This window comes from Phyllobates terribilis, unplaced genomic scaffold (genome assembly GCF_046119375.1).
Source record: "Phyllobates terribilis strain yellow unplaced genomic scaffold, ASM4611937v1 Scaffold_3__8_contigs__length_932513732, whole genome shotgun sequence".
In the NCBI taxonomy this organism is placed as follows: domain Eukaryota; kingdom Metazoa; phylum Chordata; class Amphibia; order Anura; family Dendrobatidae; genus Phyllobates; species Phyllobates terribilis.
The window spans coordinates 90,534,583-90,549,420 of NW_027362763.1; the positions used below are offsets into that span (position 1 = coordinate 90,534,583).

A 14,838-nucleotide genomic window follows, 5' to 3' on the forward strand; every position below is an offset into this window, starting at 1 on the left:
TAGGACATTCACTTCTTAATGCATTTGGTGTATTTTTGACTGTTGTACAGTCAGAAAATTAAATATATTCTTGCAATGAGTAGGTGTAGATGTTGTTCTAAAATTTGCACCATATTCTTGCATTAATAAAGCTGCCTAAAAAGTGGCGACACGCCCTCCTTGCAAAAAGTTAAAAAAGTGGGCATGGTGTTACAAGGAGAGCATAAAAAGAAAAAGAAAATTTAACTTTTACAGCAAATTTTTGTAACAATTTTTTCCTACAACCTGTGGCTTTGACCCCTTTACGATCTATAGGTACGTCATAGGTCATGTCCCGGAATTTGATGCGTGCTCCGGCACTGAGCCCGCATCCTTTCGGGCACATGACAGCCGATTAGTGATGAGCGAGTATGCTCGGGCGAGTACAGAGTATCTTCAGCTGCTCGGTGTTATGTTTGAATCACTCCCATGTTCATGATTTGCGACTGTCTGACAGCTTTAGTACATGTGAGGAATGCTTGTTTCCTTCGCATTCCTCACATGTATTAAAGCTGTCAGTCGCAAATCATGTACATGGGAGTGATTCAAACATATCACCGAGTACGCTGAAGATACTCGGTACTCGCCCGAGTATACTCGCCGAAAGGGTTAACCGAACATACTCGCTCATCACTACAGCTGATCTGATCAACTGTCATGAGCCCCTAACAGCTGCGGGTGGAATCGCGATCCATCCGCGGCTGTTAACATGTTAAATGACGCTATCAGCAGGGTTGTGGAGTCGGTAAGCCAAGTCACCGACTCAGACTCCTCACTTTCTTTGACACTGACTACAACTCCAACATACATGGCTCATGTTTAAGTGATAAATTTACTGTGGAACAGATTCATCTCAGCTAAAAGTCTAGACCCTTAGATCAGGCATAGGACAAATTTTAATAGGACATTTCATAATTCATGATCTTTCCACCATCTCATTCAAACCCCCCCCCCCCCCATTTTGACCTATCCATCAAAGTCAATGTCTGCTCACTTTCCCCAGTCCCACAAGCTCGCTGCCTCGGGGTAACCCTTACTCTGATCTCTCCTTCAAACCACATATCCAAGCCCTTTCCACTTCCTGCCGACTCCAACTCAAAAATATCTCCCGGATCCGCACATTCCTCAACCACGAATCTACAAAAACACTAGTGCACGCCCTCATCATCTCCCGCCTCGACTACTGCAACCTCCTGCTCTATGGCCTCCCCTCCAACACTCTCGCATCCCTCAATCTATCCTAAACTCTGCTGCCCGACTAATCCACCTGTCCCCCTGCTATTCCCCGGCCTCTCCTCTCTGTCAATCTCTTCACTGGCTATCCATTGCCCAGAGAATCCAGTTCAAAACCAGAACCATGGCATACAAAGCCATTCACAACCTGTCTCCCCCGTATATCTGTGACCTAGTCTCCTGGTACATACCTGCACACAACCTCCGATCCTCACAAGATCTCCTTCTCTACTCCCCTCTTATCTCCTCTTCCCACAATCACATACAAGATTTCTCCCATGCAACCCCTCCTACTCTGGAACTCTCTACCCCAACATATCAGACTCTTGCCTACCATGGAAACCTTCAAAAGGAAACTGAAGACCCACCTCTTCCGACAAGCCTACAACCTGCAGTAACCACCGCTCCACCACATTACTGCACGACCAGCTCTGCCCTCCCCTACTGTATCCTCACCCATCCCCTGTAGACAGTGAGCCCTCGCGGGCAGGGTCCTCGCTCCTCCTGTACCAGTCGCTGACTTGTATTATTCAAGATTATCGTACTTGTTGTTTTGTATGTATACCCCTTTTCACATGTAAAGCGCCATGGAATTAATGGCGCTATAATAATTTTTGTGTATGTGCACACGTGGTCAAAATTGTTGATACTCCTCGTTTAATGAAAGAAAAACCCACAATGGTCACAGAAATAACTTGAATCTGACAAAAGTACTAAATTAAAAATCTATGAAAATGAACAAATGAAAGTCAGTCATTGCTTTTCAACCCTGCTTCCACAGAATTTTTAAGAAAATTAGACTCATGAAATAGACCTGGACCCAAAACATCGAAAAATGGAGACATTACGGGTCTCGGAAAATTAAACTTTGGATTTTTTTTTTATTATTATTTATTTATTTTTTTTCATTTAAGAACTCATACTGACCTGGAGAATCATGATGGCAGGTCAGTTTTAATATTTAGTGAACATGGTAAAAAAAAAAAAAAAAAAGTATACACACACCACACACTCTTGTGGAATTGCACTTTTTTTTGCAATTTCGCCGCACTTGGAATTTTGTTTCCCAGTTTTCCCGTTCACGACATTGTAAAATCAAGGTGTCGTTCAAAAGTACAACTCATCCCGCAAAAAATAAGCCCTTACACTGCAATATTGACGGAAAAGTTATGGCTCTGGGAAGAAGGGAAGCAAAAAACGAAAACGATTGTAAGCGCTCCACTCTGTCCAGTAGAGCAGCCACCTCCTGAGGTTGCAGAGTTGTCCAGTAACCTGCGCCATGAGCAGCGAACTGCAGATTGAAAAATCCCCCTGTTCTTGAGAACTTAGAGGAGTTTGAACAAGTAAATTGCCTTCTTTTTATAGCCACTTTGCAATTTTACCCATTCAAGAAAATGACACCGCACCTTTAACATTTTTTTTTTTTGAACACATTTGCAACTTTTTGGAGCTCGGTTTACAACAAACATTGCCATAAATTGATTAAATGTTGCAAATATTGGCAATTTTGTCTCACATTAAGATTCAACAAGTAATTGCTAACAATGGCATCGTTCATCCTGATCCCCCTGCTTCACGAACAGAATATGAGCGCTGCAGTAAAGACCGACGCTGAAACTCACAGAGAGGGAGAAAAGTGAAGATGTAGGCTGTCAGGGTCTGTGGAACCTGTATGTGTCCTGGAAGATCAATAAAGGTGGTCGCCGAGCGTACGAGGACTTAGAAGCGGCTACAAAAGTGACATTAGTGCGATAGAAGAAAGTAACCAAGAGAAAGGCAATTTGCATATTTTTTCCCCATGGAGCATTGTTAATAAGACTTAAACCCTTAAAAGGGTTGTTCTCATCTTCAAAGATGGATGTTGTTGGATAGAGTTTGTAATAACGAGCACTTTTGCAATTTACAGCTTATTAAAATTTGCAGCCGTTCTTGAGATATTAACACTTTTTTGTTGTTGTTTATTCGTTGCCTAGGAGATCGACCACCGCTGCTAGCTTCTAAACTCTGCTCTGAAGCTGGGCTGGGATTAGGAGGTAACAGCGCCCTCCAGTGTTTTTGGTCAGCTTCAGAACAGCGCTTACCAGCACTTCAATAAAAAAGATCTAGTAAGCAATTGGCACGTTCTGCTGTCTAGCAGCGGTGGTCGGTCTCCAAGGCAACAAAACAGAATTAAAAGGGAAAAAAAAAAAAAGGAAGAAGTGTTAATATCTCAAGAATGGCTGAAAATTTTTAGAAGTGGTAAATTACAAAACTGCTTGTTTTTACGAGTGCTATCCAATAATACCCATTAATAAAGATGGAATAGTTCCCCTTGAAGGCAATAGGTCAAGTTTCTGAATAATAGAGGCTGAATTGAATGTCCATATGTATGGGGGGGGAAAGGGCCAGGAGGAACAGCTGTCCTCAGACCGCTATCAGAGGTATATGGGCACCCTGAGAGATCGTGAAAGAATTAGAAAAGTAGGCCGTGATCCTGCACTGATAATGGGGATACAGTCACTTTCCATAGGAATAAATAGAACTCAGGAAAGTCAACGTGAATGAGAAGAGCTGAGATCTATATAAAATATTAGAAGATCCCTCTTGTTGATACCATTACTTAATGACTGCGGCCGGTACATATGCAAGAAGGTAACCAGATCTGCCCGCTTACTGCATTCTGCATCTCCGAATCATTGCCGCTACTTCCAGTGATATACAGAGTAACAGCGCCCTCATGTGGCAATAAATCATGTTTACATGATCACCAAGACAGGAGTTTCTTACTCCAGTGTTAACGAAATAAAGATGTGCCACCACTTAATAACTTTGGTGCACCTCATCAGTGGTGTGCGCTTCCGTGCACTCGTCAGAAATGTTACTCTAGTTTGGGACTGTAGTAACATTTCTGGCTTAAGGTACAACGCAACTTTAAATGAATGTGTAGGACAGAAGATGTCACGCCACGTCCCGGGTTCTTCCTCAGCCTTGCCCGTTTTATGGAGCTGCCTGAAACTGGCAAAATGTTTGCGACATTTGAAGGCGTTTTACACCAGGATTCTTACGTGGTTACCTCCTGAAGAAGCATGATATGCTTCGAAACGTGTCGAATAAAAAAACGCATTATAATATCTCTTGGTACCGGAGTGTCTTCAATCTTGAGCAGCGCGGAAAAACTCCACAATTCCTTCCTTCTCAAATCCTCACCAGAATTTTGGCTTGGACACCTTGATGGATCGAGGACAAAGCTTCAATCCAAGCCTCGGAGCTGCCGGACCCTCTACCTATTATCTAAACTCATTTTTTGGTACTCGTCAGTCTGGATAAACTGAGCTTTATTCTGCTCATCCCAATGCCCTACCCCCCCCCCCCCCAATGTAAACTTTGTACACAGAATTTACAAAAGGTTGAATTATTATTAACCCCTTCCTGACAGGGTGATTTTCCATTTTTTCTTTTTGCACTTTAATTTTTTTCCTCCCCTTCTTCCAAGATCCTTCCTTTTTTTATTTCTCAGTCAATATGGCCATATGAAGGCTTATTTTTTCCGGGACAATTTTTACTTTTGAGTGACACCATTCATTTTACTATATTTTACTATATAGTGTACTGGAAAACAAATTCCAAGTCTGGGTAAATTGCCATTCCACAATTGTTTTTTGTTTTTTTTTTTATTTCCCATGTTCACTATATGGTAAAACTGACCCGCTAGTATGATTCTGCAGGTCAGCACGAGTACGCAGATACCAAACATGTATAGTTTTGTGTTTTGTTTTTTTTCATGGCAACACATAGGCGCCACGCGATCACTTCAGCGCTCTATAAATGCAGGCAGGGGGCGGGTTAACAGCTGTGGGTGGAGTTCCGCTCCACCCGCGGCTGTTAAAGGCTGATGATGGCTGAATATCACAGCCATCAACTGCCAGGAAAGATGCGGGCTTAATGCCTCCACCAATAGAAAAACATTGCACATGAGAAAGCAGTTTGACTATTGGTGGAGGTTGATGGACCGGTCTCATCATATGTTCCTCCACCAGCGGTCCGTGAGGAAGGATAGACTAACAAGTGTAAGAAGAGAAACTTTGGACAGCACAATGCTGTGTAAAGGGAAGCAGGGGAAGGGCCATTTGACCTATGAATAGGCCATAAAGGTCATAGATGGGACACCTCCTTTAATGAAGGTGTTGTTAAAAGGGTCCTTATATCCCCTAAAAAAATTCATTACGTAAAGGAAAGACTGATAGGAATTAGGAAAATCCCAACTAGTGGTTAATAGGGCTGGCCGCTTAAGAGAGACTGAAGTAAGGCTCTCTGCTGACCAAATATCTCAACAGCTGTGTGAGACTTCCTGCTTTGGAGTTGGAAGACACCATTGTGTGGGGGATGTGTTCTGCTGTCTCTTACAACATGCTGAATCTTATTATTATAAACAGGCAAATTAAGATGGATTCCTGTGCATTATGGGGCAGCAGACAGAAGAGGTTAGAGACAGCAAATAAGGTAAATCCTGTCACAGCCTACTGAAGCTGTTGTGTGTAAAGTATACAGTGAGAGAAATTTACCATTTATAGGTAGCAGATACCTTCTTTTGCAGATTAACCCTTTACTAACAGCTATGTCTCCTTGCATATGAACCTTTTAGAAGCAGCTGTATCCTCCTCCCTTACTGGGCTGTATAATACACAGGGTATGCAGCACGGAAACGTCATTTCGGCGAATAGGTTCCGGTAAGAAGGAGCTGGAATGACGTTTCCCGGGTGCACGCACAGTTATGTTTTGTGCTCTGCCCTCCGTATTGCAGAGGAAAGGGCACCTGTGGGAGCAGACGATGCTATTGCGCAGGTGCGAGACTTCTTTTGGCTATGTGGATGATGTTTGACGTGTCATTCACATCAAAGCTGGATGACAGCTTTTGGGGGCAAGGAGGCGGCAGAGGCAGTGGCGTACCGCCAATGGCGGCAGACCACGCCACTGCTATGGGGCCCGTGAGGGCCCCAAGCAGCGTGGGAACGAGGAGGATAGATGAGTAAGAGGTTGGGGCGGCAGAGGAGCGGGTTGCGGCAGTGCAGGAGCAGGGCACACGCTGTAGCCGCTGCTGCAGCTATCACGTGTCCCCGCTGCTAAAGGGACATGAATATTCCCTCTTCTCCACTCCCATGGGCGTGGAGAAGACGGAATATTCATTCTCTTTAGTAGCGGGCACAGAGGAGCGCTGAGCCCCGACTCCTGCTGTCAGTGCAGAGGAGTGAATGTGCCGGCAGCGCTCACCTCGGCTTCTGCAAGCGCGCTGCTCAGATGCCGACATGAGCTGCTGCAGACAGGACGCAGCGCTGGAGGAGAGGTGAGGAAGGAAGGCGAGTATAAGTGTTTATTGTTTTATGTGTGCAGTGATTGGGGGGGGGGGGGGATGAGGAGGCCACACATAGCAGGAATGGGGGATTGAGGAGGCCACACATAGCAGGAATGGGGGATTGAGGAGGCCACACATAGCAGGAATGGGGGATTGAGGAGGCCACACATAGCAGGGATGGGGGATTGAGGAGGCCACACATAGCAGGAATGGGGGATTGAGGAGGCCACACATAGCAGGAATGGGGGATTGAGGAGGCCACACATACCAGGAATGGGGGATTGAGGAGGCCACACATAGCAGGATTTGGAGATTGAGGAGGCCACACATAGCAGGGATTGTGGGGGCCACACATAGCAGGGATTGTGGGGGCCACACATACCAGGGATTGTGGGGGCCACACATACCAGGGATTGTGGGGGCCACACATACCAGGGATTGAGGGGGCCACACATACCAGGGATTGTGGGATTGAGGGGGCCACACATACCAGGGATTGTGGGATTGAGGGGGCCACACATACCAGGGATTGTGGGATTGAGGGGGCCACACATACCAGGGATTGTGGGATTGAGGGGGCCACACATACCAGGGATTGTGGGATTGAGGGGGCCACACATACCAGGGATTGTGGGATTGTGGGGGCCACACATACCAGGGATTGTGGGGGCCACACATACCAGGGATTGTGGGGGCCACACATACCAGGGATTGTGGGGGCCACACATACCAGGGATTGTGGGGGCCACACATACCAGGGATTGTGGGGGCCACACATACCAGGGATTGTGGGGGCCACACATACCAGGGATTGTGGGGGCCACACATACCAGGGATTGTGGGGGCCACACATACCAGGGATTGTGGGGGCCACACATACCAGGGATTGTGGGGGCCACACATACCAGGGATTGTGGGATTGAGGGGGCCACACATACCAGGGATTGTGGGATTGAGGGGGCCACACATACCAGGGATTGTGGGGATTGAGGGGGCCACACATACAAGGATGGGGAAATTTACCAGTAGCTGCTGCATTTCCCACCCTAGGCTTATACTCAAGTCAATAGGTTTTCCCATTTTTATGTGGTAAAATTAGGGGCCTCGGCTTACATTCAGGTCGTCTTATTTTAAATATATGGTATTTTAAAATCAGTGAGTACGTGGTGCCCATAATACTGCAGGACTGTGGGGTGCATTATACTATATGGGGGCTGCATTTTACCCTATGGGGTGTGTAATATACTGTATGGAGGACTATGGGGAGTGCATTATATTCTATGGAGGACCATGGGAAGTTCATTATACTATATGGAGGATTATGGGGGGCGCATTATACTATATGGAGGTTTATGGGGGGAGCATTATACTATATGGAGGATTATGGGGGCGCATTATACTATATGGAAGATTATTGGTGGTGCATTATACTATATGGAAGGCTATGTGGGGCCATTATAATATTTCGAGGGCTATGTGGGGGGCCATTATACTGTATGAAAGCAATTATACAGTGTGAAGGTTTGTGTGGGGTCATTATACTGTTTGGAGGGCTGTGTGGGGGCCATTATACTGTTTGGAGGGCTGTGCGGGGGCCATGAGAGTGTATGGAGGGCTCTGTGGGGTTCACAGTTGGGGGGATTATACTGTGTTAGGGTCACCATACTTTGCCGTGGGAGTTGAAGTGGGGTACAGTAGGGTCATTATACTGTGCATGTGGAGGAATGCGCCATAGGGGTATCACACTGTTTGGGGGGCACTTTTGTTGGCATCATACTTTATGGAGGCAATGAAGGAGGAATCTACGACTTCAGAAGGAGGTAAATTACTATGTAAAGGCTGGAAAGTTATGAGATCTGCTCTTCTGTGACACTGACAAATATTTATTTTTTGTAGCGGGAGGGCCAATTAGAGCTTCTGCTATGGGGCCCCATGACTTCTATGTACGCCCCTGCGCAGAGGAAATGACGCCCATTGGAACGGACCAAAAGCATTTACAGACAGCGCGGGGGAAGAAAAAAAAAATAATAAATTTTGGGTGGTATACAGGTGGAGTTAGGGGGATGATGGACACATTTGTGTAATGCAGTACAGGCGCTCAGAAAGGTGGTGGCTGGTTCCCTTTAAGTTCAGGCATTTAGTTGGAGATTAGGTAGATTACCACTTGATTGGCATTTTGCCGATTTACTACCCACTGGCTTACAGTTATGAATTCACAATAATTGTGATTAATTTTTGCCGAATTTAAAAAAAAAAAAAAAAAAAAAAAAGTGACTCAATTCTCTCATTATACTCTATGGACCAGGGAGTCAGCAAAACAGATCCGTTTCCCCTGTACAGTTGGTATCTCCCAGTCAAAAGAATCTCACCAGATTTTGTGATCACACTGGTAAAATGAAAGTAAAACCCACGTCCCTGTAAAACTGTAGGAAATCATCAGATTTGCTAACTATATGTATTTGAAAAAAGTTTTATAATGTCATCTACTTTCAGTTTTGATCATTTACCCATAACGGATAGATCCACTTTAAATTTTTCCCAGCCACCTTTTAGTTTTATAAGACGGAGTTTGGCGCCCAGGTATGAAGATTCACTGATTATCTGGTTATAATCAAACTCACTTCATGATGCCCAATGGGTCTAAATAGACCTCCTCCTCCTCTTCCTCCTCCTCTGGCTCTTCCTGTTCTTCGGTTTTCGGCTTTTGCAGTTTGCTTGCCATCTGTAGAAGACGGTCCTCTGCTGGTGCCTCATCTTTGAAGAAATCTCCATCCTCAGAATAATTTACATACGGCCTCACACTCTTTATTGAATCAAAGTCCCCAAAGGTTGATCCTAAGAAGAGATATATAATGGAAAACTTATTAATTTGGTCTTCTTGGTTTACATGTGGCAGAGTGCCGGCTGTAATCCAGATGGCACCCACTGCAGCCGATGCGGGCGCAGCTCCTGAGCCATCACATTGTTACTGTTTTGCTCATCAGTGTACAGCAAGGTTTCGAACTTTTGACTTTCAGGTTCCATATGTCACCATACACTACTTCTTTGAACGTGAAAAACCTACAAAAGACAAAAAAATATCTCATACCTTACCATCGTTATATATAAATGTAAAGCAAAGTTGCATATGAAATATAGATATTTTTTGTCTTTTGTAGGTTTTGCAACTTTTTGCTAGTGTGAACATGCTCCTATTTCTTGCATGTGTACCATCTTAGACCTCAGTTCACATTGCTTGGTTTTTTGTCTTGTTTGCATTCTGTGCAAATTAGGGGTGTGGCATCCCCCTTGTTGAGCTGGCTAGTATATATGTAGCTTACCACGGGCCTAGGTGGTCTGGAGTTGGGACCCGGTCCTATTTGTCTACCCTTTTATATGCATTACTTCAACTTTGATATACAGTAAGGTTTTTAATATAGACAGTGTAGGACCGTCCCAATTTAGGGTCACCTTGTCACTGGTGGGACGGCTTGTATACTTTTTTTGATCAAAAATAGATCACTAAGTACCCTATATTTCATATGCAACTTTGCTTTACATTTATATATAATGATGGTAGGGTATGAGATATTTTTTGTCTTTTGTAGGTTTTGCATCATTTTGCTAGTGTGAACATGCTCCTATTTCTAGCATGTGTACCATCTTAGACCTCAGTTCACATTGCTTGGTTTTTTTTTCTTTGAACGTGAGACTACCATCATTTTATAGACAATCTTGGCTATCTCATGCATAAATTTGACTTGCGACTATTTAGCATATAATTAGTTATGCAGATTCTTGTCATGTCACTGCATTGTTACTGTTTTGTTCCTGGTGGTGGAAAAATCTTTTTCTTCCTGTATATTATAAATTAGGGAATGTGAGAACAGGTTCTATTAGCTCGGTGTGTTATTAGGTTGATTCCCAAGGGAAAGGTCACTGGTTCAAAATCGAGGAGCAACCATGAAGAAGATTTCCCAAGAAAAGAGAAACCGCATCATCCCGGTCATTGATAGCGGTCTCTCGGACAAAAATTGACAAACTGTGAGCGCCATGACAGCTGGAAGGATACAAAATGAAGTCTGTCCATCCATTCAAAAGCCAAGAGGTGGACGTCCAGGCAAAATATCAGAGTCAACAAGTCGGCTCATCACAAGGTCTATCAGTTCTGGCGCGACAAACACGGCAGTGGAGGAGGCTCGTATGCTTCGTAATAGTGAGATCACAGACGTCCATGCAAGCATCGGGCGACGCACGTTACACAAGTCTGGAATGGTGGCCAGAAAAAAGGTGAAGAAGCCTCGACTTCAATATTATCATAAGAAGGGTTGGCTCGAGTTTGCAAAAAAAGTACAAAAAGTGGAAGATTGGAAACGGGAGATTTGGAGCAATGAGAAAAGTCAATAGATTAGGCTCTGATGGTTGAAAAGGGGTCTGGAAGAAACAATGGAAAAAGGGGCTAAGGAATCGAGACATTGAAGGAACTGTCAGGTTCGGTGGAGGAAGCCTGATGTTATGGGGTTGTTTCACAGCCAAAGGCGTTGGATACTTGACCAGGATCGATGGAGGTCTCAATGCTGAGCTATATGTGAGTATCCTACAAGACAAGTTACTTCGTACACTCGAGTACTATGGGTATGAAAAGGACGACATGGTGTTCCAGCAGGACAAAGACCAGAAGCACACATCGAGATTGGAGAAGAATTATTTCAATGACAATGAAGTAGAGGTGCTGGATTGGCCCCCACAGTCCCCAGACCTCAACCCAATCCAACACTTGTGGGGAGAGTTGAAGATAAAGCTGCATACATACCCGAGTGAGGCGACCAGAAAGCACCAACTGTGGGAACACGTGGAAGAGACCTGGGATCAGATGTCAGCTGATACATGCTTGAAAGTGATCGAGAGCAAGAAGGATTCAGGCAGTGTTCAAAGCCAAAAAGGGGGATTTATAAATCAACAACATAATAAAAATTAAAATTTTGATTTTTAGGAGCAAAACAGTAACAATGCAGTGACATAACAAGAATCTGCATAAGTAATCATATGCTAAATAGTTGTAAGTCAAATTTATGCATGAGATAGCCAAGATGATTGTCTATAAAATGATGGTGGTCTCACGTTGGAAGCAGTAATGGATGGTGAGATATGGAGCCTGAAAGACAAAAGTTCAAAACATGGTTACCCTTTTGCTCATCACTGTATATATAAATGGCAGATGTTGCAAAGTGGTTAATGAGCACTGCCCTGTGAGACTGAAGATGGGGGTCACATACTTTTTACTGGCACCAACATTTAAAACCAGCTTGCCATGGCAGACGTTGGCCTGCTGAAGGTCCCCATCGATGCCATGACAGTACTCCTATGAAACACAACCTTAGGCCTAACAGGAGACCGTGATTAGGACTTTATCCTGCAACACTTAAGTATCAAACAACTTCACGTTCAAGTCCTCAAAAAAAGAAAAAAAAATCATTATAATATAATAAAAAAATAAAGGATCATACAAAATCTAGATTCACCTCTCATTTCCAAATATATATATATATATATATGTTATATTTATATTCTTAAAAGTCAGATCTATCAAAAAGATAACAGTGTTTAATCTGTATGAGAAATTTCATAAAGACGACGAAAACACAAAAAACAGCTGAACTCACGGAAAAGTAAAAAAAAGTAATAAGGTCTTGGAAAAACAGTTTTTTTTTTTTTGTTGTGCATTTCATAAATGTATCTCAGCCACTGCAATAATCAAAAGAACGATACGTTTGGTATTGAAGTAAATGCAATGACCTAGATAAGATTGCTGGGTCATTTTTACTACCCAAATAATGCTGTATAAACCAAATCCAACTTTGCGCCATTTCACTCCACTTGGAAGTTTTTTCTCCCATTTTTTGTATGTTAAAACTAATACTTGTCCTACAAAAAAACCCTTATGGAAATAAATAATAATAATAATAATAATATGGCTTGAAGAAAAAAAAAAAAAAAGTTCAGGAATTTTCATTTACGCTTTCAACGTTTGACGACCAGCAGGTTGTTTTTTTGTTTAGTTTTTTAATCGTTTTTCTATTTTTATTGTGTTTTGTTTTTTTTACAGTTTAGCGCTTTTTCAGGTGTTTTTTGGAGCGGAATCTACCTGAAAAAGCCGTCGTGTGCACATACACTTAGGGATCCAGAAATTTTGTGAATGAAGGGTCAGTGCTCGATAAAGGAACTTTCTACAGAAAACCTTTCCACACCAGAGAAATGTCTGACCTAGGAAATCCCGCAGTTCTGATGATGCAGCCAGCTCCTTCTCGTTGGCGATGGCCTTCACAATGTCGTTGAAGGCGGCCCTCCTTTCTCTTATGTCAGTCTCCCCCACAAATAACACCTTCCGTGGAAAAGACGGCAGAGAATACTTGGGGTACAGGGAGGAAAGCTTGTGGTAGAATTCTTCAATCTCGCTGTACTTTCTAGATATCTGCGGGAGAGAAAATAAAGTGAATGAGGGAGAAGTCTGCGGCCGGGATAAGCAAGGAAAAGTGTAATTATCCATACATCGCCATCAAGACAAAGTTATATAGGTCACTGACACAACTAATGATAGTGGCTAAAGCAGCAAAATATAGTCGTAATATAAAGTCACAATATAAAATTAGAATAAAGCCGCAATATAAAGCCACAGTATAAAGCCCCATTACTAACCTCTGGGCTTGATGTCAGCGGACATCAACCCCAAATATTACCCAGCTTGCCAACGCACCAGGGCAAGCGGGAAGAGTTGGGCAAAGCGACAGAACTGGTGCATCTAATGGATGGAAACGCCTTTTCTGGGGCAGCTGCTGGCTGCTATTTTTAGGCTGGGGAGAACCAATATCCATGGACCTTCCCAGCCTGAGAATAACAGCCCTCAGCCGTCTGCTTTACCTGTGCTGGATATCAAAAATAGAGGGAACCCCACGTTTTGTTTTTTTTTCTAACATGGTGAGCCGGCCAATCACAGCCATGACAATAGTTGGCATGGCTGTGATGGTGCCAGAAGAGCCCACATTGGAAAAGCTTGTAGATTGACTGCTCTGCAGCCTTTCAACAACCTTTATTAGTATGCCGAACCCAAACAGTAAACCGGACGTACAGTAAGAAGTGTTCGGGATTCGGTACCGGACACTAGGTACGGACTCCGAACTTTACAGTTCAGGTTCGCTCACCCCTAGTCGCAATATGAAGCCGCAATATGGATTCCCTTTACTCACCCTCCCCGGGTCCAGCACTAAGTCTCTGCCGCTGCTCCTTATGTCTGTTATTGCCTGCAGCACTGACATCACGTCAGCAGCCAATCAGTAGCTCTGAGAAGCTCGGGCAAAACTTCTGAGCTCACTGATTGGCTGCAGCATCGGACCTGGGGAGAGGGAGTAAAGCAGGGATATATATATATATTTTTTTAAGCAAACTGCAGCTGGGGACAGGGGTTTTCTGAGCTGGAATATCCCTTTAGGGGTCCCAAGTTTCTAATTACTATTGTTTGTAGGGGGAGGTCTGGGACAGACACCTATCAGTGTACAGTCTCATGGGTATTATTTTTGTGCCGTTTTGAATAAAGCTTTATTTCTTTTGCATTTAGTGTAACTATACTTATTATTTTTGGTGTGGTGTCTTTTATTTTTTTAAACCTGTGCCCTTAGCTCACACTTTTTTCCCTCTTGGTTCTCTATTGGCATTTGAGCGATTAGTGTTGTAATCTGATTATTACTTTTGCACGAAAATCATAAAATCTTTGAATAATAAAATTATAAAATCACAAAACCACAAGGAATTAATAATTGGAATCCCCAACACCATCATATTATATAGAAGTGTTAGGCTGCCCTCTGGTGGACAAATATCAGATGACAAGCAGTTAGTTGTCAATTTTTGTAGCTTTATAAAAGGGGTAATCTGATGTAAAAAAACACTTTCTATAAGGAAATTCTGGCTGTTCACCTCTAGGGACAATTTTTGCTCTACTTAAATGCAGTTATTTGGGGCTAAAAATATTTTTTGCAATTGGGTTTCATTAACAACTCTGGCTTTTACAGGCTCCTTAATTTCCTGCACATTCAACTTTGATGTGATGTGTGGTCATAAATCAGCCTTTTTAAAAAAAAAACAATAAAAAAAAAAAAACCCACACAGATAAAAGTCCCATTAAACAAGCTCACTGACAAATTCTCAGTTAACTCAGCAATAGATAAGCTATAGAAGGCAAATTATTAATGAAACCCAATTGCAAAATTTATTTTTAGCCATAA

General features: G+C 43.2%; 1 protein-coding gene across 1 annotated transcript in view; it reads right to left on the bottom strand.

The window, feature by feature from the left end:
• HS1BP3 (HCLS1 binding protein 3) overlaps window positions 1-14,838 on the bottom strand; it is a 97,897-nt gene that overhangs the window by 72,815 nt on the left and 10,244 nt on the right. The window contains exons 3-4 of the mRNA XM_073674044.1: window positions 12,824-13,031; window positions 9,202-9,415 (exon numbers count right to left, since the gene is read on the bottom strand). Of these exons, the coding sequence (XP_073530145.1) occupies window positions 9,202-9,415; window positions 12,824-13,031 (422 nt within the window). The remainder of the gene's footprint in view (window positions 1-9,201; window positions 9,416-12,823; window positions 13,032-14,838) is intronic.